Source organism: Macrobrachium rosenbergii, chromosome 24 (assembly GCF_040412425.1).
Source record: "Macrobrachium rosenbergii isolate ZJJX-2024 chromosome 24, ASM4041242v1, whole genome shotgun sequence".
Lineage (NCBI taxonomy): Eukaryota > Metazoa > Arthropoda > Malacostraca > Decapoda > Palaemonidae > Macrobrachium > Macrobrachium rosenbergii.
The window spans coordinates 37,413,564-37,441,262 of record NC_089764.1 but is presented as its reverse complement, the minus strand read 5'-3'; the positions used below and the strand labels follow the sequence as shown (position 1 = coordinate 37,441,262).

The 27,699-nt window shown below is 37.9% G+C and overlaps 1 protein-coding gene across 1 annotated transcript; it reads right to left on the bottom strand.

Moving 5' to 3' along the window:
• Nucleotides 1-27,699, bottom strand: LOC136851852 (uncharacterized). The gene is made up of 3 exons (XM_067126164.1): nt 27,572-27,699; nt 1,169-1,284; nt 1-539 (listed from the first exon to the last, which is right to left on the bottom strand). Exons 1-3 carry the CDS (start codon nt 27,697-27,699, stop codon nt 1-3), a joined length of 783 nt encoding a protein of 260 aa, XP_066982265.1.

The window sequence follows — 27,699 nt, the reverse complement described above, 5'->3', positions numbered from 1 at the left end:
TCACATTTTTCTAGTTACTTGCCCTAGTTCCCCTGTAACTTCCAACAGTTTCTTGCCTACATCAACCCAAATTTGATGAGCCTGGAGACGAAGGTTTGCATCCTCCTCTTCTCGTTTATATTTTTTGGGGTTTTTCTTTTTAATTTCAATATCTAGCCTGAGGCTTTCCATGGTCATCTGATGTTCCTTTCGCTGCATCCCAAGAGATGCTTCGAAGCTGGCCTCTTGAGTGAACTTAGCAGTTCGTCGGCGCTTTCGGGCTGACGTGGAATTTGATTGGCCAGGTGTTGGTGTGCATTGTGATGTGATGTCTGTGGTATTTAACTGTATAGAGGTGGGTGTGTCTCTTGAAGTATTAGCTTTCTGTGAGGAGACTTTGCCAGCTGGTGTGCTTTGTGCTGTGTTGAATTCTGAGAGTTTGGGAGGTGTTTCAATGGAGTCCACAGAGTTGTTTGTGTGCTGTCCCATTATTTGAGTATCAAATGTTATCTCACACTCATGCCCATCATTTCTTATTCCAATCACAGTATGTGGTTGACCTGAAATGGCAAAAAAAAAAAAAATTATAATACTGATATGATTATACTGGAAAAATTACTTTTGCAAACTGTAGGGCTACTAATTTATCCTAATTCTATAAAACATTCCTTAAAAGTAGAGTAAATATTAAAGTAATGAATGATTTACCTATTCCTAATACTAATTTCACATTTGTGGGTCATACCATGTTAAACATATACAGTATACTTGTGCAGTAAGTTAACAATTCAGAAAATAGGTTAGGTTACAGTGAAATTTGAGAAAATTCCCTATGTGACAAGAAGAGAGGAGTTGCCTAGACCCGGTTAACTGGGGGGCTGTGCACCCCAGGCTCCCCCTTTTTTATTCAACAGAGTTCCACCTTTATATCCTTACATTTTAGGCCAAGATAAACAACTTTTCTTCTATAATTTCAACTACATTGACTGCGTTCTTGCGACTTGCAAGAATATTACCAAATAGGAGCTAATTTTACTTTTTACAAATTGATAGGTGGGGATATGTGTAAAACAAGTGATTTCCTCTCAATTTTATAGGTAAAAATGAATAAAGTATTTGAAAGAAAATCAATAATATATGCAAAGCATTCTAGCAGAGCTCTCTGTAGAATGATCAAAGTAGGACTTACCAGTACTCTGAACTGCATCACAGTCCAGTTCATTCTCCTCACCATCAAGGTCATCTCCAATGATAGAAAGAATTTTTGCCGTCTCTTCATCTTCAGGCTTTGGAGGAGCACCCCACCTGTCCTCATAGTCTCCCGCTTATGGACAGCATGCTGTTTCTTTTGCTCTGAAAATGTTACAAGAAAGTTAAGTGGTTAAATGAATATCTTTGTTCTAAACAATTAGGCTAACCAGTATATAGCCTGAAATTAAGACCAAAAATTAGGCTAACCTGTATGTACCTGAAATTAAGACTAGTACACACTTCGGGTAGTTTACAGTTTCATTGGGCAGTCTGTGCAATTCCTTCTACAAGGACCAATCCCTTCGCCAAGGTTAGAAGTTCTGTGACCCCTGGCATTATAGGAACGGTTAGGTGTAGTTATGTTCACAGAAAGGGAGGTGTCTAGGGTGGGGCAAAGCGCCTTCGGCCAGGTTAGAGCATGAAACCCATGTTAGGTTAGGTAGGTGAGATATGGTTAGGTCAGACTGTTTGTATTCGTCCGCCATCTGTACCAGCCAGGAAACTGGCAGACCATATCCTTGCCCAACAAAACTGTAAGCACTCCCAAACTAGACTCATTCTTAAGTGAGGATTATTTTATTATTTTCCTGCTTTGTCTTCCCATCCAAAACCCAGGTCCTCACCTATGGGCCCCCCAGATTCTTAGGTGGTTGTAGATTTTTTGTATATTACGATGATATTTAATGTACATATTAGGGTGTCTTTTATTATTTTAGCTACATGGAACACCAAATACTGATGTGGACCTGTTGTAAAGAATTACCTATAAACCTAACTGAGGCTTAGCACATATAGTATATGAACCTGATAAACTAAGGTACATCACTGATAAACATTCCTTTAGCGGCAATAAGAATTTATTTGTACCAAATAAAGGTTAGCCTGAAATTGCTGCTCCCATCTGAAAAGTATGTTGTTCCTTACATATAGCCTATATAAAAATAGCCCTCACCAATCCATAAGCTGATGCTTGGTTATGCATGCAGGAAGCAAGTCAAAAGTACTTCAATATGGTTTTGAATACTTACTTTCCTTTTGCATTCTCCCAGACTTTCTTCAGCTGTTGCTGGCTTCTTGGTGGTCCATAACCAGCTGCATTAAATAAGCTGGTGACTTCTTCCCATGCTGCTTTTTCTTGTGAATGATGCGGAAGTCATGGCTCTTGTTGAACAAATGTCACTTCTTTCCTCAATCAGACTCACCAGCATTGTTTTCTCGTTTGCAGTAATATACCTTGCCCTTAGACCACTGTTTTCCGCCATACAGACTGTCTATACGTACTCTATATCTCGTTGAAAAACCAAGAACGTGCGAGACGTTTGTAAACAAATGGTTCTCCGGCATACCAACTGTTTAGAGGACAACACACACCCTCTCAGCAGGGATACCAATCACACCCTCAACTGTAAGATGATGCTTTAAGCATAACACCAAAAATATAGGGCTTCCCCTACACTTTCCTTAGGCGTAAAGAAGGCCCTATAATTGGAGGCCCTATATTTTCTCTTAGCATACGGCCGTCTCTCATCGTGGCGTAAGTTACCGAACGGGTGCTAAATTATCAAACCCCGAATTTTCATGCATAAGAGACCACGGGAAAAAATGCAAATATAATATCAATTACAAGGATTTCAAAATAATAGGCAAAGCTCCGAATGACTTCCAACTGTCAATACTAGAATCTCTTTTATTAAACAACTAGTTCCCAATTAAATACTCAGTCCACGTCAACACCTCTATACCTCTCGTGAGTTTCCGTTGGAACCAAAACGGACCCTGAATGTCACTCAGCTTTTGCCTTCAGCACTATTTGGTATTCATTGTTCCTTTCTGTTATGTTTCTTTTATACTTTTATGTAAAATTTCTTTTTCTCGTTTTAAAATCTGAGTCTATTTTTAATTCTGTTGTCTTTTTAATTTATAGCTTTGAAAATGGGACACATGGTCCTGAAACGTCAGCACAATAAAGTACATTGAAAGGAAATACAAGGAGTTCTCCTTCTCCCCAAACTCGATGCTGTTCATCAGGTTTAAAGCAACCGCCTTCGACTTTGATATCACACCGTGATTAATATACAATCGTGAAGCTACAAATGTCGCTTAATATCAAATTCACGCTACCTCAGGAATATCTCCGATGGAGAATTATCACCGAAGGGGAATTTGTATAAGTGATAAATGAACTGGTACTCATCGGGACACGAACCCTTGACACGGGCCTATTCAGCGACTCCAGTGGACGTTACCACTACGCCATCTTATATAAATTCCCTTCGGTGATAATTCTCCATCGGAGATATTCCTGAGAGGTAGCGTGAATTTGATATTAAGCGACATATTTAGCTTCATGATTGTATATATATATATATATATATATATATATATATATATATATATATATATATATATATATATATATATATATATTGTATATATATATATATATATATATATATATATATATATATATATATATATATATATATATATATATATATATATATATATATATATATATTGTATATATATATATATATATATTGTATATATATATATATATATATATATATATATATATATATTGTATATATATATATATATATATATATATATATATATATATATATATTGTATATATATAAATATATATATATATATATATATATATATATATATATATATATATTGTGTATATATATATATATATATATATATATATATATATATATATATATATATTTTTTTTTCATATTTCTCTCTTACCTTTTAATTTCGTTCTTTATTCAATTTCATACTAATTCACGTCTTCATCTTTGTATTCTATCTTATATAATTATTTTTTTACCTATCAATCCAAATCAACTTTGATAAGTTTTGCCTAAATATACCTAAACAGTGAACCATGTACCTGGTAGACTGCTGTGCATTGCAGCTACCTGGGAGAAGGCATGAGGGTAGCAGCCTCACCCCGTGGCTTGTTGAAAATAGGAATAATAGTACTTATGTGTGTTTATGTATACAAGTTCATGTACAAATCTTCTTTGTATAACTATATAATTCAATGTATGTTGTTTGGCGTGTTTCAATGTATATATATATATATATATATATATATATATATATATATATATATATATATATATATTTATATATATATATATATATATATATATATATATATATATATATATATATATATATATGTATTTATATATATATACACTTCTTCCTTGAGCGGTCGGTAGAATTGTGGCCTTGCACTCGTTAGGCCTGAGTTCGACTCTCCGGCCGGCTAATGAAGAGTGAGGAATTTATTTCTGGTGATAGAAATTCATTTCTCGCTATAATGTGGTTCGGATTCCACAATAAGCTGTAGGTCCCGTTGCTAAGTAACCAATTGGTTCTTAGCCACGTTAAATAAGTCTAATCCTTCTGGCCAGCCTGGGAGAGCTGTTAATCAGCTCAGTGGTCTGGTAAAAACTAAGGTATACTTAACTTATATATATATATATATATATATATATATATATATATATATATATATATATATATATATATATATATATATATATATATATATATATATATATATATATTATGTAAACATATATGAATATATATATATATATACATATGTATACATAATATATATATATATATATATATATATATATATATATATATATGTATATATATATATATATATATATATATATATATATATATATATATATATATATATATATATATATATATATATAATTCTATATAGTTCTGTCATTTCCAAATCTCAGGTGGAGGTGGGGCGGGTTGGGGAGAGACCCACCAGTTTCAATACCAATGTACAAAATGACCTCATAAATCCACGTCAGCTTCACGAAACGAGATTTGCAAATGAAAAAAAAAACATCTCAATATGACGAGAGATAATCCACCTTAATCTCACCAAGAAAAATTAAGTGTCAAAAATGGACAACAATCAGATTACGGCAGAGAGAATGAAAAGGCAATTTCATTCGACTTTTGGTGGAAAGACGCAATTCATTGATTACCCGTTAAAGGAAATATTATATATAGAGAAATATTACAGAGCGTTCTGGAAGAAATCTTGCGTTTGCAATATGACGAGATCTATCATTGTTTTGGTAAGTGTATCAAAATGCTCTCCCATCCGGTAAAGGTGTAATATACAGTAGTTTTTTTTTAAGTTATTATCGTTATTATTCAGACGATAACAAGCTCACCATAGGGCCATTGACCAGGAAATTCATTATTATTATTATTATTATTATTATTATTATTATTATTATTATTATTATTATTATTATTATTGAGCAGATGAACCCTATTCATATGGAACAAGCCCACCATAGGGGCCATTGACTTGAGGCATTATTATTATTATTATTATTATTATTATTATTATTATTATTATTATTATTATTATTATTATTAATCAGAAGATGAACCTATTCATAATTATGAAAGCTGAACTGCAACGGACCAGCTCGCGCGCGAGAACAATTGAGCAGTGTTGCAGTACAGTTTGACCGCTAGTAATTTTATTCAACACCACTACTGCATCACGCGGCCGATACATGATGCATAGTGTGTGCGGGGCTTAAGATCACAACGGTTGGCTCACAGACACAGGGAAACAGACATTACATAACCGCCATATTCACGCCGAAAGATTGTTCGATGTTTTCCTGGACTGTCACAAAAATTCTTTTCAAATTGTCTTTTTTAAGACGAATAAACGGGTATTTTTATTCAGTTGGCTGAAGAGGACCGTTGCGCAAACGGTCGAAAGCTCCCCGGTTTTATCCTTTTTGTATTTTGGAAAAATACAGTCTATATCATTTATATTATTGTGGCTTTTTACTCATTATTTCCGATCACAATATAGTGATGCACCATAGATGTGTATATATATATATATATATATATATATATATATATATATATATATATATATATATATATATATATATATATATATATATGTGTGTGTGTGTGTGTGTGTGTGTGTGTGCGTGCGTGTCTTTTCTCTTTGGAGAAGTGGCTGCAGAAGGCTTATATACATAAATATACATCTAGTATATGTTGCGTGCTTTTAGCTTTACTCTCACCACTTCAGTTTTGAATAGAAATCTCTTCCAGGCGCTCACTTATCTTCCCCCAGGTACAGGTGAAAACTTAGATTTAATTACATTTCATGAGAACAATGACAAAGAAAGCCTAAAAACCTAAGACTACTTCGGAAAGGTTGTAAGATGCTGAACCTCACAAATTCCTTTGTAATAATAACTGACCTGATGGAAGTTGACACACGGATACCATACAAATCTTGGTAACTGATTTCAAAAACAGAAATCTTATGAATTCGTCATGCAAAAATTCGGTGACCAATTTTGAATTTAGACTTCATATGAATATGTATTGGCCGAAGGCGACCAGTTATGAAAATGTAATGTTTATGAATATTAACTCTTTTTACAGGGGGACGAAATGAATGACTTAATGATAAATTCGTTCGTTTTTCGTGCAGTAAAATCAAGCAACATTGGTCTGGTAATTTTGTGGATGGTAATTTCGTGAATACCAAAGCATCAGTGAATTATTCTATATTCTATTTTATTCCATTCAAAGCTGAGTGTACACTTCTGCAATCTTGTAAATATAAAACCCAACAAATAACTTGTTTCCAAAACTCAACAAAGGGAATGAAAGACCCACTTAAATTTATCGAGAAATATCAGATCGTACAATTAAATTTTTTTTTACTATTTTAACGCAGCATCCAGCGGCAACATAAAACATATTGTGTGACCCCCTTGCTGTGAGAGAGAGAGAGAGAGAGAGAGAGAGAGAGAGAGAGAGAGAGAGAGAGAGAGAGAGAGAGAAAATTTCAAACACCACCTTGTTGGCTCGTGCAGATTGTGGAGCCATCAGATGATAATGAGGCAAATCACTATTTTTACCTCTCGGAGTCAAACAAGATTTTTTTTCGCGTATAGTGTTAATTTTTTGTGAATTGCTGTGATGCCACGTTACATAAATGAGAGAGAGAGAGAGAGAGAGAGAGAGAGAGAGAGAGAGAATGTAATCGGGATTCATATTTTTTGGATGATCTGATACGTAGGATGTTATCTTTTGTTAGGTATGCAAACATACTTCTCATTTGAAAGAAAAGTAACTATTTTTATGGAAGATTCAACGTTCTCAGAATAGCCAGCGAGGTAATGAGCTTAATTAATAATCACGTCTAATTTTTTCGCAAAGGACATTTAATTGATATTTTCATTCCAATTCGGAATGCAACCAAAGCAGTATTTCAGTGGTCAGTGAAAATAGTTACTGCGATGGCATTTATAAGCCAGTCAGTCATAATTTATTACTGAGTATTTCATTTGCAGTTCATTCGTAAGTTAAAGCAAAGAGCTTTCTTTTATGCTCGTAGGAACAAAAAAAGCAATAGTATATTTAAGGTCCGGATTTAAGATCTGTTCATGTACTCTATCTACGGGTGAAAAAGTCATTTCTTTGCTGTAAACAGTCAAGTAATCGAGAGCACTTTCCTTGTTGTACGTCTTCACTTAGAAGGGGCGCCCCCCCCTTTTTTTGTCAGGCGAGTTGATAGCTCCTCGGTTACTATAAAAGGGGATTTTGAAAGCACTTGGTTTGCTGCGCTGTTGCCTGTAAACGTACGTGATTGCTGTAGGTTAGGATTTAAAAATAAAACCCTAACCCCCTTTCTAGTTTTCTGAAAAGAAAACTATTGTGCCGGCTTTGTCTGTCCGCCCTCAGATCTTAAAAACTACTGAGGCTAGAGGGCTGCAAATTGCTATGTTGATCATCCACCCTCCAAAAATCAAAATACCAAATTGCAGTCCTCTAGCCCCAGTAGTTTTTAATTTTATTCAAGGTTAAAGTTAGCCATAATCGTGCTTCTGGCAACGGTATAAGATAGGCCACCACCACCCGTGGTTAAAGTTTCATGGGCCGCGGCTCTTACAGCATTATACCGAGACCACCGAAAGACAGATCTTTTTCGGTGGCCTTGATTATGCGCTGTAGCGGCTGTGCATTTTGGGCTTGGTTTTTAATGTCCAAGGCAGTTGAAATGTTTCCATAGCTGTTTTCTTGTATTTAAAATTTTCTGTGAAATACATCTAGCAGTTTTTTTATTTTACTTATTTTGTGCATAGCTAATTAATACTTGGAAAAAACTGCTATAATAATAATAATAATAATAATAATAATAATAATAATAATAATAATAATAATAATAATAATTATTATTATTATTATAATTATTATTATTATTATTATTATTATTATAATTTGGCAGCAGACCCTCTTTTAAACAGGTTCTATTGAATATTATTGCTGCTTCAGCTGCATTTATTTTGTAGAAGACTTTTTCTATTTTCCTTATTGCGGACTTCTCTTCAGTGGAGGTGCGTGCTAACAGCTCGCCTATATTTGTCATTTCATGGGGGAAAAGTCAAAATCTGGATTCTGCTTCTTTATATATTCTATACAGTTGGTTCTATACAATTGTTGCCGCGACGCGTTTCGACAGACTCTTCTGTGATTCTCCAGCGGGATTGCATAGGTCCTTCTGAATTTATACACGGGCTTCAGCGGGGGGGCGGGTCATGGGGGTCATCAACAAAGAAATTCGAACTGGCCTGGAAAAATGGTACAACGGTGAGAACACACAACCTGCCCCCCAAGATGACATAAAGATCTATTATAAGGCCCGGATGCATCCCCAGTACCGTGAGGACGAGAACTCCATGAAGAAAATCGTCATGGAAAACGTCACCCCGACCGAAGACAGCAAGAGAATAAATCTTATAATTTATTATAAGAACCGCCGCACCCGTGATCTGGTGATGAAGAATAACCCTCTCCGCCAGCAAGAGAACCCCTCAAGCAGAAGAACGTGGTCTACCAATTTGTATGTCCTGTCCGAGGATGCCCCGGCGCTTATATTGGAATGACCACGATGCGTCTGTCTAAAGGATCTCCTGCCACGCCCAGGAGGGTGCCATCATGAACCACGCACGTGCTACTCACAATATTTCCATCTCCCGAGACAGTATTATACAAAATATAAGTATAATCGGGAGAGCCGCCGACCCTCGACGTCTGCGCCTGCTAGAGGCGCTCCTCATTGCCGAGAGAAAACCAACAATGAATACGACGCAGGAGGCATCGCTCCTACCCACGAATTCAAGAATAATGCAGAACACCCGCCAAATCCAACGAATACCTGAAAACGACAACCCTGAGAATGGAGATGCCCCTGATGAGCGAGGCGCCCTTCGAGACAATCCCCGACTACGACAGAAAGAGTAGATAATGACATCATTCATCCGCAGCCCAATAGCAGCCAAACTACCGATGATGTCAGCCGGCATGACATCACGCAACGGCAGGCCAATGGGAACGCTGGAATGAATGACATTCCCAGGTTGCGAAGATCTGTCAGGATCGAGCTTCGCCGCAGAAATTTGGCTTGAAGTTCGCTGCCTGCAACCAATCAGAATTCCCCATCCATGACCCGCCCCCGCTGACACCCGTGTATAAATTCAGAAGGACCTATGCAATCTGCCAGTCCTCTACTAGCTCCCGCTGGAGAATGACAGAAGAGTCTGTCGAAACGCGTCGCGGCAACAATTGTATAGAACCAACTGTATAGAATATATAAAGAAGCAGAATCCAGATTTTGACTTTTCCCCCATGAAATGACAAATATAGGCGAGCTGTTAGCACGCACCTCCACTGAAGAGAAGTCCGCAATAAGGAAAATAGAAAAAGTCTTCTACAAAATAAATGCAGCTGAAGCAGCAATAATATTCAATAGAACCTATTATTATTATTATTATTATTATTATTATTATTACACATGTTTGCACACTTATATGGAACGCACCAAAAGCGTCAGATAAACTTGATAAAGAACAGCCTTCGTAGAACCGAGTGAGTGTCAGTGACAACGCGTGATAAATGGGAGAAACGCAGCCAAGAGGATTAAGTATTGGCAAGGCCAAGCAGATATAAGAAAATAACTTTGGGAAAACTTGTCTGGGTGGGTAAAGAATCGCTCCCTTGGGAACCCCCTTGAATGACGATGAAAAACGAGAAAATATCCCGTTTATGTTATCGTGGATTACTTCGCCAATGCTGAAGGCCCGCCCCCACCCCCTCTCTCTATCTCTCTCTCTCTCTAGTAAGGGGTTAGTGCCGTCAGTGCACCTCATACAATGCACTGTAGGCATTACTTAAGGTTCTTTGCAGCCTGCCTTCGGCCCCTAGTTGCAGCTCCTTTCGTTCCTTTTACTGAACCTCCTTTCGTGTTCTCTTTCTTTCATCTTACTTTCCACCCTCTCCTAACAATTGATTCAGAGTGCAACTGCTCTGAGGTTTTCCTCCTGTTACACCTTTCAGACCTCCTTACTCTTAGTTTCCGTTTCAACGCTGAATGACCTCATAGGTCCCAGTGCTTGGCCTTTGGCCAAAATTCTATAATCAGTTTCATTCTCTCTCTCTCTCTCTCTCTCTCTCTCTCTCTCTCTCTCTCTCTCTCTCTCTCTCTCTCTCAGTCTATTACTTCACTCTAACTAATCAGAATTTACCTTCTCAAGTATGGGTTGTTGAGGGAACCGAGAAATTCAAAGACGTTGTGAGTACGGTGTCAGTAAATGAAGTTTCAGTCGCAGGCGTGACTACAGTAGAATTAGTTAGCTATCAAGACTCAGTGAAAAAATATCACAAGGGTACTTATGTAATTGATTTTGAAGAGTTTAATGAAGAACATAAATTAGTGAGTTTTTGTGGAGACGGGAATATGTTTCCTAACGAGGAGGAACAGTTCCGAAGTCAGGTTCTGCATGAACATTTGGCTAAAGTTGATTATCCTGAATATTCAGATAAAGTAGAGAAAGTGTTGAAAGAATATTTAGATATCATTGCTTTGAAGGGAGATAAATTAGGAGTTACATATGTTTTAGAACATTCAATTCGCCTAGAAAAAGGTACAAATCCCATATATATTCCAGCATATCGAATTCCTTTTAAAATCAGAGAAGAAGTAGAAAAAGAAGTTCAGAGGTGGGAGTCGGAAGGCATTATTAGGCCGTCCAATTCTCCGTTTAATTTTCCTTTGCTTGCAGTTCCTAAGAAAGACGGTAGCATCAGAGTTTGTGTAGATTTTCGTAAATTGAATGAAAAAACATGCCCAGATAGATATCCTGTAGCTTGTTTGCCTGATTTGTTTGTTGAGATCGGTGGCAAGAATATATATTCATCCATCGATCTTATGCAGGGGTTCTTACAGGTTCCCCTTAGCGAGAGTAGCCGTAAATATACAGCATTTTCGGTACCACAGGGACATTACGAGTGTAATAGGATGCCGTTCGGATTACAAGGGTCCCCAATAACATTTACTAGACTGGTTAACACAGTACTTCATGGCTTGTTAGGAAAGTCGGTGTTTGTGTACATGGATGACATTCTCATATGCACAGATACGATTGAAGAACATCTAAAGGTGTTAAAAGAAGTCCTTAAGCGATTACAGGTTCGCTGGGTTAAAGGTCAAATTGGCCAAATGTGAGTTTCTGAAGAGAAAAATTGTCTATTTAGGTCATGTTATCTCTAAAGAGGAGTCAGAGTGAATGATGAGAAAGTTAAAGCCATTGTGAATTTTCCAGTTCCCAAAACCAGGAAACAGATTCGTTCGTTCCTAGGTATGTCGGGTTTCTTTCGCCGTTTTGTGCGGAATTTTTCTACAATAGCGTCTCCATTGACAGATTTGTTACGAGAAGACTTTAAGTTTGTTTGGGGTGATAGTCAGCAATTAGCTTTTGAGAAGCTTAAGAACGCTTTGGTGAACCCACCTGTTTTGAAGTTTCCAGATTTTAGTCAACCGTTCACCTTAGTGACTGACGCGAGTCAGGAAGGTATAGGTGCGTGTTTGATGCAGAAATTTGAGGGGAAATTACACCCAATTGCTTTTATAGCAGAAAGTTCAAAACGCGTGGTAGTAACGAAAGGCTGATGTCAGTTGTGGACAAGGAGGCTTTCGCAGTCGTCTCTAGCCTTGTTCATTTTAAGATGTTGTTGTTGGGAAATAAAGTTGAGATTTTTACAGATCATCAACCGTTGTTAGAGCTTTTTAATAAGCCAAATTTGTTGCCCAAGAGAGCACGTTGGTTCCTGACATTGAGAGATTTTGATGCAAACCTCAAATACATTGAAGGTAAGCATAATGTAGTTGCAGATGCATTGAGCAGATATTTTCCGGTTGAGGATGAGGAAATACACACCGAATCCTGTGCGGAAGACGAGAGTAAATATTTGGTGTCGAATGTCTCTGATACTAGTAGTTCTGAGATATCGCATGTAGAGGACATACACGTTTCTACAGTGCATACTTCGGGGAGAAATAGTGAGTCGGCAGTCTCGCGAGAGATTGTTGTTCGTGATAGTGAGGGTAACGCCGTGTGTTATATTACGGGTGAAAATGTCACTTGGGACATAGGCTTGCTCGAACAAAAGCAAGATGAAGATAAATTGTTGTCAGGTGCTAAGGCATTTCTTAGGGGAGTTTCACCGAAGAAAGGGTATAAGTTGCCTTTTTCTGGTCTAGAGTTGGAGAATAATTTATTGGTGAGGAAAGTTAAGTATAACTTGCGAAGTACTCGAAGCATGGGTGAAATTACACAAATCATCGTGCCAGAGAGTCTAGTACCACAAGTTCTAGACATTGTACATTGTAAATTTGGTTCTCCTCATTTAGGTGTGGACAAGACGTATGAAAACGTCAGGTCAAAGTTCTTTTGGAAAAACATGTTTCCCGCAGTAGAAGCCTTTGTGAAGAAGTGCGCTATTTGCAATGCAAATAAGCCGGCGACGACGGTGTTGTGTCGTTTGGGTTCATATCCCGTACCACATAGGCCGTTTCAGAGAGTGCATATGGATATTCTGGGTAATTTCTCAGAGTCCGCTTATGGTTATAGACATTTATTAGTAGTTGTTGACGAGTTAACTCGTTTTGTTGAGATTTTCCCACTGAAGTACAAATCAGCTGAGGAAGTTGCTATAGCGTTCTTTAAGGGGATAATTTGTAGATATGGTGTTCCTGAATGTCTGATCACAGACAATGGTAGGGAGTTTATTAATAAGACTTTAGAGGGTCTTGCCAATTTGTTGGGGATAAAGAAAGTGTCTATAATCCCGTATAGACCAGAAGCAAATGGGTTATGTGAGAGGGCGAATCGGAAAATAATTGAGGCGTTGCGCATGACGGTGGGTGGTTCCGATACACATTGGGACAGATCTTTGGATGAAGTGCGATATAGTATCAATACTATGACGAATGACACAATTAAGATATCTCCAGCAGAAGCTTTGTATGGGTACAAGTTGAAAGGACCTTTTGATTTGTTGCCAGAGCGAGTTCAAGGTGATGTTACAGTCACTTCGTTGATAAATACAGCGAGAGAAAGATTTGCACGTATCAGTAAAGAACTTGAACTTAGTTCGCGCGCAATGGTGGAGAAAAGCAACGCGAAATCGAGGGGAGTAGCTTTTTCTATGGGTGATAGAGTGTTTGTTAAAGTAAATGTTCGGAATGATCTGAATTATAAATTAAGTCCGAAGTTCCACGGACCTTTTGAGATTGTAGAGATCAAAAGAGGGAATAGATTTGTAGTTAAAGATGTAAATACGGGTGTGACGAAATTGACCCACATTTCGAAGTTGAAGAAAGTTGGGATGTAATGGGAACATTTGTATATAGTCATGTAAGGGGATATTTGTATATAGTTAGAGGGATAAATGGGTTGATATTTGTATATATATGATGTTTATTTATTTTTTTTTTGTCTCTTGTTCATTCTAGATGTTGAAGTTCTTAATCATTTGTTTTCGAATGATTTTAGGAATTGAGACATGGGCTAATTTCATACGAGATTTGACCCGTGTGTTATTGTGTTATTGTGTTATGATGTGTTTTATCATCTGACGCAATATCTTTGTTGTTTAGGATTTTATTGCATTTTTTTGGGAGGTACTTAGTATATCGGACCGAACAAGTCTGATCTTTTTTTTGGGTTGGGATATCGAATTTGAGTATTTGGATTTTTTTTTTTCAGTTTCTTTTTAAAAATGAAGGGAGCTGTATTGTGAGTAATTGTAGATGTTAAGATCATGGGAGCGATTGCCATTACGTCAATTGCTATTTTGTTGAGAATTAGTCAGGTGTTGCGAAATATTTGCTAACCGGAGTAGAACTTTCATGTCTTTTACGAGATATGATACCTTTTAGTGTTTGGATAGGATTCTCGAGTATTTTTTTTCTGTTGGATCTTTTGTATTAGTAGTTTTATTTGGTTCAGTAACATGAAACCTTTTTGTTATTAGACCTTTTTCGAGTGTTTTTGGAGACTCAGTAGTGATATGGGATGGAGTAGAGACTATGTTCATTTTGGGAGATCAATATCAGGGTTCGGGAGTTGATTATAAGACAAGTTGTACTTTAGTTAGAGAGAAGTATGTGTGTGACAGTAGTATTTTCCAGTTGCGAGTTGTATCTGTGGGTGGTTGTGAGTTGTCTTTAGTTCATAGACAGACTCCGACAGAATGTGACTTTAGACAGTTCCTGCGAGATTCCCACTTTGTGTCCACCAGCACCCTTACTGCCGTGTTTTGCAAGGAGTGTGCAGTTACAAGATGTGCCAGGGCAACAAGTCGACATCATTCGTTCTTCAAGGATCCAAGCTGTTTGATGCTGCATGCCGTGTGATGTCAACGAACTTCTTGGTTATCAGCCGTGCTGTATTCAACAGTTCAGAGAAGATAATTATGCGTCATACGCATAACGAGCATTTGGTAGTGGCGGTGCCTACAACCAAGGTGCCAATGACTGTTCCACCGTTGGAAGACATCGACGATCCCGTGATGTTCGAGTATCAGGAATATATTATGCCGACAATTTTAATCGTCTTAATAGCTATTTTACTGATAATTCTTGTTGTGGGGGTAGTAAAGCTTATTCGTGTTTGTAAGATTACATGTAAAGGCTCTAAGAACACAACCCCAGTGACTTTGGAAGTGCATCATGAGAGCAGTCCTTAAAGCTGCAGTGCAGTAGACATTGCTAATTGAGCATAGCTTTATTTTGTTATGGTTTATACATATGTTTTTTTTTTATTTTTAGTTCGCCATTAAGAGAGCGAGACGCTCTTATGGGGTGGCCGAGCTCTATTTAAAGGACACATATATGCATTTCATAGCTTCAATGCTTTAAGATGTTATCGTGGAAGGTTCGGAGTGAGAGCGAACTGGGTCGAGAGATTCGATGCGAGATTGCTGAAACAGTGCATAGTTTGATTCCTTCAGCTCTTTGCGTGAGAAGCTCAGCAATATTGGAGATCAGGTGATCTCCGAAGCACTATGTATATTCGTGAGTACGTGCGTTACTTTGATCTAGATTATGCCAAAATCTGCCCTAAAAGTGAGTTTGATCGTTCATTAACGTGATAGAACTGCAGCTATACAGTCATAACTTTGAAGTGGTTCCAGGCTTTGAAAATCGGCAGATAAGGTAGAGTCTCAAATCTCTGTTTTTATGGGAGAAAATTGAACTTGTGATTTTTACCATGATTTTTAATCATTATGAACTTATGAACTGGTGTGGGAAATTTAATATGAATATTCATACCTCTTTTATATTATTATTTTGCTATGTTACGTTTGCCATATCTTGGCTATGCATTTTACACTTTCCATTATTGTGTTTTGTATTTCATGTATTTTTGGGAGTTTTCTATCATGTTTAATTCTTTCGACAGATGTCTGTGGACTTGTGGAAATAGCTGGGTGGTTTGATAAAGAGGACATATGCAAGTCATTTGCGATGTCAGTCTCTTTATGTGGTAGACTTTTTTGTTTTTTGACATGACGTTTAGTTGTTGATTTGGGAGTATGTGAGATTTTGTGTATTTCCAGGCTATTAGCCATAATGAGACTTCTTTAGTCAGAAGTGCTTCGCAATTTAGAGTTTAGTTATCTGACTCGATAATTCATTTATTATGCATTTTAATCTTTGCTTTGCTTTATTCATTTCTTGTTGGGTTATTTGAATAATAAACCTATTTTTGTAGGAAATACTGTGTTTCCTTTAGATGGTCCATTTAGTTGCTTTGTGAGAATGAGTGAGGTCAGGGAGAGAGAGAGAGAGAGAGAGAGAGAGAGAGAGAGAGAGAGAGAGAGAGAGAGGGGGAAGAGATCAGGTGAGATCAGGGTCGAACCTTTTTACGTCTTTTTTCCTGAAGTTAGATCGCTAAGATCACGCTACGTACACTTCAAAACAAGTGTTGATCTGTTCCGTATATATATATATATATATATATATATATATATATATATATATATATATATATATATATGTATGTATATATTATACATACATACATACATAGAACAAACAGGAGGAGGAAAAGGAGGTGATACACATTCAACTTTATGTCCAGCCAACGTTTCAAAGCATGGCTTCATCATCAGGGCTAAAATAAAAAAAATCACAACAACTAAAATCAATACATAGGACTCAGTAAAATTATTAATGTTAAAATATAGATATTAAAACCGAAACATAAAAGTTAAAACCAACCTAACTCCTCAAGAAAAGAAAACTGAGTGACCAAGAAGGGCACCAAAAGGACGAAAAGACCTCTGAAACAATAAACTGAGGGGCAGAAGAAGACTGACAATTCAAAGATACATACATATACAGTATGTGTGTGTATATATATATATATACGTTATATATATATATATATATATATATATATATATATATATATATATACATTCTATCTGTGTCTTTGAAAATCTCACAAAGGTAACCACGCCATCTGGAGCAAGAAATGACCTCGCCTTAATTATGCAACACAAAGCCACGCAACACCTTTCCTGATTAGCCTTTTGTTCGACTAGGCCTAATTTTTCCATTTTCCCCTCTTAATTGTTGAAAGTGTAATAAAAAAAATATGGGAAGGGAATGGAAGAGACCCATTATGGAAGTTAAGGTGACTGTCTTGTTCCGTCAATGGCTCGTGGCTCTGAATAGTGACGTCACATAATTACAAGGTAGCCTTTTGCCTCCTCTCTCTCTCTCTCTCTCTCTCTCTCTCTCTCTCTCTCTCTCTCTCTCTCTCTCTCTCTCACAGTGTTTGGAACAATTTGGTATCAACATATAGATAGAGGAAATATATATATATATATATATATATATATATATATATATATATATATATACACATATATATATATATACACATATATATATATATATATATATATATATATATATATATATATATATATATATATATATATATATATATATATATAAAAGAGAAAAAGATATATGAGAAGATATATAAGTAGAGAGAGAGAGAGAGGAGAGAGTTTGAAAAACAAAGAAACAATATCACTGAAATTTGCTGTTTTTCTGTACATATATTGTTTTTTTTTTATCATCTAAGCGTGATTTTTTTCTTTACCGTCCCTTTATCATGGCAAGATGAATCTGGTTTTGAAAAAAGGGCCTATTTTAGTTATTTATATTTTGACAGTGTTCATATATTGAAGTCTAAGGCCTTATCCTGTGCGCTGGAAGTTTTGTATGTGTTCTAGGCGTTTGTGAAATCTTTGTGTATGTGTTTGTGCTGCGAGATGTTTGTCCTGTAGATATTTTTCAACTTCCCATTTTTAAAAATTCTTTTAGTTTATTTAGATCGGTTATTTAAGGGTACTGTGTTGCCTTTCTGATTAATGGGTTTTGCCTCTTACTAATGATGAAAGGTTTGTAATATCCGTTTAAAAATATTCAGAATGATTAGTTGGGTAAAATGATCACATTGCTTCCACATTTCGTGCATGCTTGTGAATTTTGTTGCTTGCAACATCAAATATTTGGTATCGTCACTTTCTAGATATTAATTGCTCCTTCTCTAATGCAGTTCCTTGTGTGTGTATGTGTGTGTGTGTGTGTGTTTTCAGCTTGGAATTTATTTTTATAAATGTAACCCTTATGGTTACTGGTAACCAGTTCGTTATTATCTAGGATGCAGTGTCAGGGCACCTCACGCGGTGCAACTGTCGCCATCATTTAAGGTTCTTTGCAGCGTCCCTTTTGCCCCCAGCTGAAACCACTTTCCTTTCGTTTGCTGCTGCTGTACCTCCGGTCACATTGTCTTTCTCCCATCTTACTTTCCACCTTCTTATAACCTCCGGTCATATTGTCTTTCTTCCATCTTACTTTCCACCCTCTTATAACCTCCGGTCATATTGTCTTTCTTCCATCGTACTTTCCACCTTCTTATAATCTCCGGTCATATAGTCTTTCTTCCATCTTACTTTCCACCCTCTTATAACCTCCGGTCATATTGTCTTTCTTCCATCTTACTTTCCACCTTCTTATAACCTCTGGTCATATTGTCTTTCTTCCGTCTTACTTTCCACCCTCTTATAACCTCCGGTCACATTGTCTTTCTTCCATCTTACTTTCCACCTCTTATAACCTCCGGTCATATTGTCTTTCTTCCATCTTACTTTCCACCCTCTTATAACCTCCGGTCATATTGTCTTTCTTCCATCTTACTTTCCACCCTCTTATAACCTCCGGTCATATTGTCTTTCTTCCATCTTACTTTCCACCCTCTTATAACCTCCGGTCATATTGTCTTTCTTCCATCTTACTTTCCACCCTCTTATAACCTCCGGTCATATTGTCTTTCTTCCATCTTACTTTCCACCTCTTATAACCTCCGGTCATATTGTCTTTCTTCCATCTTACTTTCCACCCTCTTATAACCTCCGGTCATATTGTCTTTCTTCCATCTTACTTTCCACCCTCTTATAACCTCCGGTCACATTGTCTTTCTTCCATCTTACTTTCCACCCTCTTATAACCTCCGGTCATATTGTCTTTCTTCCATCTTACTTTCCACCCTCTTATAACCTCCGGTCATATTGTCTTTCTTCCATCTTACTTTCCACCCTCTTATAACCTCCGGTCATATTGTCTTTCTTCCATCTTACTTTCCGCCTTCTTATAACCTCCAGTCATATTGTATTTCTTCCATCTTACTTTCCACCCTCTTATAACCTCCGGTCATATTGTCTTTCTTCCATCTTACTTTCCACCTTCTTATAACCTCCGGTCATATTGTCTTTCTTCCATCTTACTTTCCACCTACTTATAACCTCCGGTCATATTGTCTTTCTTCCATCTTACTTTCCACCCTCTTATAACCTCCGGTCACATTGTCTTTCTTCCATCTTACTTTCCACCTACTTATAACCTCCGGTAATATTGTCTTTCTTCCATCTTACTTTCCACCCTCTTATAACCTCCGGTCACATTGTCTTTCTTCCATCTTACTTTCCACCTACTTATAACCTCCGGTAATATTGTCTTTCTTCCATCTTACTTTCCACCCTCTTATAACCTCCGGTCATATTGCCTTTCTTCCGTCTTAATTTCCACCTTCTTATAACCTCCGGTCATATTGTCTTTCTTCCATCTTACTTTCACCTTTTTATAACCTCCAGTCATATTGTCTTTCTTCCATCTTACTTTCCACCCTCTTATAATCTCCGGTCATATTGTCTTTCTTCCATCTTACTTTCCACCCTCTTATAACCTCTGGTCATATTGTCTTTCTTCCATCTTACTTTCCACCTTCTTATAACCTCTGGTCATATTGTCTTTCTTCCATCTTACTTTCCACCCTCTTGTAACCTCCAGTCATATTGTCTTTCTTCCATATTACTTTCCACCCTCTTATAACCTCCGGTCATATTGTCTTTCTTCCATCTTACTTTCCACCCTCTTGTAACCTTCGGTCATATTGTCTTTCTTCCATCTTACTTTCCACCCTCTTATAACCTCCGGTCATATTGTCTTTCTTCCACCTTACTTTCCACCCTCTTATAACCTCCGGTCATATTATCTTTCTTCCATCTTACTTTCCACCTTCTTATAACCTCCGGTCATATTGTCCTTCTTCCATCTTACTTTCCATCTTCTTATAACCTCCGGTCATCTTGTCTTTCTTCCATCTTACTTTCCACCCTCTTGTAACCTCCGGTCATATTGTCTTTCTTCCATCTTACTTTCCACCCTCTTATAACCTCTGGTCATATTGTCTTTCTTCCATCTTACTTTCCACCCTCTTATAACCTCTGGTCATATTGTCTTTCTTCCATCTTACTTTCCACCTTCTTATAACCTCCGGTCATATTGTCTTTCTTCCATCTTACTTTCCAACCTCTTAAAACCTCGGTCATATTGTCTTTCTTCCATCTTACTTTCCACCCTCTTATAACCTCCGGTCATATTGTCTTTCTTCCATCTTACTTTCCACCCTCTTGTAACCTTAGGTCATATTGTCTTTCTTCCATCTTACTTTCCACTCTCTTGTAACCTCCGGTCATATTGTCTTTCTTCCATCTTACTTTCCACCCTCTCATAACCTCCGGTCATATTGTCTTTCTTCCATCTTACTTTCCACCCTCTTATAACCTCCGGTCATATTTTCTTTCTTCCATCTTACTTTCCACCCTCTTATAACCTCCAGTCATATTGTCTTTCTTCCATCTTACTTTCCACCCTATTATAACCTCCAGTCATATTGTCTTTCTGCCATCTTACTTTCCACCTTCTTCTTCCAACTTACTTTCCACCCACTTATAACCTCCGTTCATATTATCTTTCTTCCATCTTAGTTTCCACCCTCTTCTTCCATCTTACTTTCCACCCTGTTATAACCACCGGTTCATATTATCTTGCTTCCATCTTACTTTCACCCCTCTTGTAACCTCCGGTCATATTGTCTTTCTTCCCTCTTACTTTCCACCCTCTTATAACCTCTGGTCATATTGTCTTTCTTCCATCTTACTTTCCACCCTCTTGTAACCTCCGGTCATATTGTCTTTCTTCCATCTTACTTTCCACCCTCTTATAACCTCCGGTCATATTGTCTTTCTTCCATCTTACTTTCCACCCTCTTATAACCTCTGGTCATATTGTCTTTCTTCCATCTTACTTTCCACCCTCTTGTAACCTCCGGTCATATTGTCTTTCTTCCATCTTACTTTCCACCCTCTTGAAACCTCCGGTCATATTGTCTTTCTTCCATATTACTTTCCACCCTCTTATAACCTCCGGTCATATTTTCTTTTTTCCATCTTACTTTCCACCCTCTTGTAGCCTCCGGTCATATTGTCTTTCTTCCCTCTTACTTTCCACCCTCTTATAACCTCTGGTCATATTGTCTTTCTTCCATCTTACTTTCCACCATCTTATAACCTCCGGTCATATTGTCTTTCTTCCATCTTACTTTCCACCCTCTCATAACCTCTGGTCATATTGTCTTTCTTCCATCTTACTTTCCACCTTCTTATAACCTCCAGTCATATTATCTTTCTTCCATCTTACTTTCCAACCTCTTTAAACCTCCGGTCATATTGTCTTTCTTCCATCTTACTTTCCACCCTCTTATAACCTCCGGTCATATTGTCTTTCTTCCATCTTACTTTCCACCCTCTTGTAACCTCCGGTCATATTGTCTTTCTTCCATCTTACTTTCCACTCTCTTGTAACCTCCAGTCATATTGTCTTTCTTCCATCTTACTTTCCACCCTCTTATAACCTCCGGTCATATTGTCTTTCTTCCATCTTACTTTCCACCCTCTTATAACCTCCGGTCATATTGTCTTTCTTCCATGTTACTTTCCACCCTCTTATAACCTCCGGTCATATTGTCTTTCTTCCATCTTACTTTCCACCCTCTTGTAACCTCCGGTCATATTGTCTTTCTTCCATCTTACTTTCCACTCTCTTGTAACCTCCAGTCATATTATCTTTCTTCCATCTTACTTTCCACCCTCTTATAAGCTCCGGTCATATTGTCTTTCTTCCATCTTACTTTCCACCCTCTTGTAACCTCCGGTCATATTGTCTTTCTTCCATCTTACTTTCCACCATCTTATAAGCTCCGGTCATATTGTCTTTCTTCCATCTTACTTTCCACCCTCTTGTAACCTCCGGTCATATTGTCTTTCTTCCATCTTACTTTCCACCCTCTTGTAACCTCCAGTCATATTGTCTTTCTTCCATCTTACTTTCCACCCTCTTATAACCTCCAGTCATATTGTCTTTCTTCCATCTTACTTTCCACCCTCTTCTTCCAATCTTACTTTCCACCCACTTATAACCTCCAGTCATATTGTCTTTCTTCCATCTTACTTTCCACCCTCTTGTAACCTCCGTTCATATTATCTTTCTTCCATCTTAGTTTCCACCCTCTTTTCTTCCATCTTACTTTCCACCCTCTTATAACCTCCGGTCATATTATCTTTCTTCCATCTTACTTTCACCCCTCTAGTAACCTCCAGTCATATTGTCTTTCTTCCCTCGTACTTTCCACCCTCTTATAACCTTTGGTCATATTGTCTCTCTTCCATCTTACTTTCCACACTCTTGTAACCTCCGGTCATATTGTCTTTCTTCCATCTTACTTTCCACCCTCTTATAACCTCTGGTGATATTGTCTTTCTTCCATCTTACTTTCCACTATCTTATAACCTCCGGTCATATTGTCTTTCTTCCATCTTACTTTCCACTATCTTATAACCTCCGGTCATATTGCCTTTCTTGCATCTTACTTTCCACCCTCTTATAACCTCCGGTCATATTGTCTTTCTTCCACCTTACTTTCCACCCTCTTGTAACCTTCGGTCATATTGTCTTTTTTCCATCTTACTTGCCACCTTCTTATAACCTCTGGTCATGTTGTCTTTCTTCCATCTTACTTTCCACCTTCTTATAACCTCCGGTCATATTGTATTTCTTCCATCTTACTTTCCACCCTCTTATAACCTCCGGTCATATTGTCTTTCTTCCATCTTACTTTCCACCCTCTTATAACCTCCGGTCATATTGTCTTTCTTCCATCTTACTTTCCGCCCTCTTATAACCTCCAGTCATCTTATTGTCTTTCTTCCAACTTACTTTCCACCTCTTATAACCTCCGGTCATATTGTCTTTCTTCCATCTTACTTTCCACCCTCTTGTAACCTCCGTTCAAATTGTCTTTCTTCCATCTAACTTTCCACCCTCTTGTAACCTCCGGTCATATTGTCTTTCTTCCATCTTACTTTCCACCCTTTTGTAACCTCTGGTCATATTGTCTTTCTTCCATCTTACTTTCCACCCTCTTATAACCTCCGGTCATATTGTCTTTCTTCCATCTTACTTTCCACCTCTTGTAACCTCCGGTCATATTGTCTTTCTTCCATCTTACTTTCCACCCTCTTGTAACCTGCGGTCATATTGTCTTTCTTCCATCTTACTTTCCACCCTCTCATAACCTCCGGTCATATTGTCTTTCTTCCATCTTACTTTCCACCCTCTTGTAACCTGCGGTCATATTGTCTTTCTTCCATCTTACTTTCCACCCTCTTGTAACCTCCGGTCATATTGTCTTTCTTCCATCTTACTTTCCACCCCTCTCATATTGTCTTTCTTCCAACCTTTCCCACCTTCTAAACCTCGGTCATATTGTCCTTCTTCCATCTTACTTTCCACCCTCTTATAACCTCCGCTCATATTGTCTTTCCTCCATCTTACTTTCCACCCTCTTGTAACCTCCGGTCATATTGTCTTTCTTCCATCTTACTTTCCACCTCTTGTAACCTCCGGTCATATTGTCTTTTCTTCCATCTTACTTTCCACCCTCTTGTAACCTTCAGTCATTTTGTCTTTCTTCTATCTTACTTTCCACCCTCTCGTAACCTCCGGTCATATTGTCTTTCTTCCATCTTACTTTCCACCCTCTTGTAACCTTCGGTCATATTGTCTTTCTTCCATCTTACTTTCCACATTCTTATAACCTCCGTTCATATTGTCTTTCTTCCATCTTACTTTCCACCCTCCTGTAACCTTCGGTCATATTGTCTTTCTTCCGTCTTACTTTCCACCCTCTTGTAACCTCCAGTCATATTGTCTTTCTTCCATCTTACTTTCCACCTCTTGTAACCTCCGGTCATATTGTCTTTCTTCCATCTTACTTTCCACCCTCTTATAAGCTCCGGTCATATTGTCTTTCTTCCATCTTACTTTCCACCCTCTTGTAACCTCCGGTCATATTGTCTTTCTTCCATCTTACTTTCCACCCTCTTATAAGCTCCGGTCATATTGTCTTTCTTCCATCTTACTTTCCACCCTCTTGTAACCTCCGGTCATATTGTCTTTCTTCCATCTTACTTTCCACCCTCTTGTAACCTCCAGTCATATTGTCTTTCTTACATCTTACTTTCCACCCTCTTATAACCTCCAGTCATATTGTCTTTCTTCCATCTTACTTTCCACCCTCTTCTTCCAACTTACTTTCCACCCACTTATAACCTCCGGTCATATTGTCTTTCTTCCATCTTACTTTCCACCCTCTTGTAACCTCCGTTCATATTATCTTTCTTCCATCTTAGTTTCCACCCTCTTCTTCCATCTTACTTTCCACCCTCTTATAACCTCCGGTCATATTATCTTTCTTCCATCTTACTTTCACCCCTCAAGTAACCTCCAGTCATATTGTCTTTCTTCCCTCGTACTTTCCATCCTCTTATAACCTCTGGTCATATTGTCTTTCTTCCATCTTACTTTCCACCCTCTTGTAACCTCCGGTCATATTGTCTTTCTTCCATCTTACTTTCCACCCTCTTATAACCTCTGGTCATTTTGTCTTTCTTCCATCTTACTTTCCACTATCTTATAACCTCCGGTCATATTGTCTTTCTTCCATCTTACTTTCCACTATCTTATAACCTCCGGTCATATTGCCTTTCTTGCATCTTACTTTCCACCCTCTTATAACCTCCGGTCATATTGTCTTTCTTCCACCTTACTTTCCACCCTCTTGTAACCTCCGGTCATATTGTCTTTTTTCCATCTTACTTTCCACCTTCTTATAACCTCTGGTCATGTTGTCTTTCTTCCATCTTACTTTCCACCTTCTTATTGTCTTTCTTCCATCTTACTAACCTCCTCCGGGTCATATTGTCTTTCTTCCATCTTACTTTCCACCCTCTTATAACCTCCGGTCATATTGTCTTTCTTCCATCTTACTTTCCACCCTCTTATAACCTCCGGTCATATTGTCTTTCTTCCATCTTACTTTCCGCCCTCTTATAACCTCCAGTCATATTGTCTTTCTTCCAACTTACTTCCCACCCTCTTATAACCTCCGGTCATATTGTCTTTCTTCCATCTTACTTTCCACCCTCTTGTAACCTCCGTTCATATTGTCTTTCTTCCATCTAACTTTCCACCCTCTTGTAACCTCCGGTCATATTGTCTTTCTTCCATCTTACTTTCCACCCTCTTGTAACCTGCGGTCATATTGTCTTTCTTCCATCTTACTTTCCACCCTCTCTGTAACCTCCGGTCATATTGTCTTTCTTCCATCTTACTTTCCACCCCATCTTGTAACCTGCGGTCATATTGTCTTTCTGCCATCTTACTTTCCTTCCATCTTCTTTCCACCCTCTCGTAACCTCCGGTCATATTGTCTTTCTTCCATCTTACTTTCCACCCTCTTGTAACCTCCGGTCATATTGTCCTTCTTCCATCTTACTTTCCACCCTCTTGTAACCTTCTGGCTCATATTGTCTTTAATCCATCTTACTTTCCACCCCTCTCATAACCTCCGGTCATATTGTCTTTCTTCCATCTTACTTTCCACCCTCTTGTAACCTCCGGTCATATTGTCTTTCTTCCATCTTACTTTCCACCCTCTTAAACCTTCAGTCATATTGTCTTTCTTCTATCTTACTTTCCACCCTCTCGTAACCTCCGGTCATATTGTCTTTCTTCCATCTTACTTTCCACCCTCTTGTAACCTGCGGTCATATTGTCTTTCTTCCATCTTACTTTCCACCCTCTCGTAACCTCCGGTCATATTGTCTTTCTTCCATCTTACTTTCCACCCTCTCGTAACCTCCGGTCATATTGTCCTTCTTCCATCTTACTTTCCACCCTCTCGTAACCTTCGCTCATATTGTCTTTAATCCATCTTACTTTCCACCCTCTCGTAACCTCCGGTCATATTGTCTTTCTTCCATCTTACTTTCCACCCTCTTGTAACCTCCGGTCATATTGTCTTTCTTCCATCTTACTTTCCACCCTATCGTAACCTTCAGTCATATTGTCTTTCTTCTATCTTACTTTCCACCCTCTCGTAACCTCCGGTCATATTGTCTTTCTTCCATCTTACTTTCCACCCTCTTGTAACCTTCGGTCATATTGTCTTTCTTCCATCTTACTTTCCACATTCTTATAACCTCCGTTCATATTGTCTTTCTTCCATCTTACTTTCCACCCTCCTGTAACCTTCGGTCATATTGTCTTTCTTCCATCTTACTTTCCACCCTCTTGTAACCTCCGGTCATATTGTCTTTCTTCCATCTTACTTTCCACCCTCTTGTAACCTCCGGTCATATTGTCTTTCTTCCATCTTACTTTCCACCCTCTTGTAACCTCCGGTCATATTGTATTTCTTCCATCTTACTTTCCACCTTATTATAACCTCCGGTCATATTGTATTTCTTCCATCTTACTTTCCACCTTCTTATAACCTCCGGTCATATTATCTTTCTTCCATCTTATTTTCCACCTTCTTATAACCTCTGGTCATATTGTCTTTCTTCCATCTTACTTTCCACCTTCTTGTAACCTCCGGTCATATTATCTTTCTTCCATCTTACTTTCCACTTTCTTATAACCTCCGGTCTTATTGTATTTCTTCCATCTTACTTTACACCTTCTTATAACCTCCGGTCATATTGTCTTTCTTCCATCTTACTTTCTACCATCTTGTAACCTCTGGTCATATTGTCTTTCTTCCATCTTACTTTCCACGTTCTTATAACCTCCGGTCATATTGTATTTCTTCCATCTTACTTTCCACCTTCTTATAACCTCCGGTCATATTGCCTTTCTTCCATCTTACTTTCCACCTTCTTATAACCCCCGGTCATATTGTCTTTATTCCATCTTACTTTCAACCTTCTTATAACCTCCGGTCATATTATCTTTCTTCCATCTTACTTTCCACCTTCTTATAACCTCCGGTCATATTGTCTTTCTTCCATCTTACTTTCCACCCTCTTATAACCTCCGGTCATATTGTCTTTCTTCCATCTTACTTTCCACCCTCTTATAACCTCCGGTCATATTGTCTTTCTTCCATCTTACTTTCCACCCTCTTGTAACCTCCGGTCATATTGTCTTTCTTCCATCTTACTTTCCACCCTATCCGTAACCTTCCAGTCATATTGTCTTTCTTCTATCTTACTTTCCACCCTCTTATAACCTCCGGTCAT

Coding starts and splice junctions, on each gene's coding strand:
- LOC136851852 (XM_067126164.1), bottom strand. CDS start 27,699: ATGACCGGAGGTTATAAGAGGGTGGAAAGTAAGATAGAAGAAAGACAA. Junction 1,285..27,571: donor AGGTTACAAGAGGGTGGAAA/GTAAGATGGAAG, acceptor CTATGAGGACAG/GTGGGGTGCTCCTCCAAAGC. Junction 540..1,168: donor TGATGCAGTTCAGAGTACTG/GTAAGTCCTACT, acceptor TTGCCATTTCAG/GTCAACCACATACTGTGATT.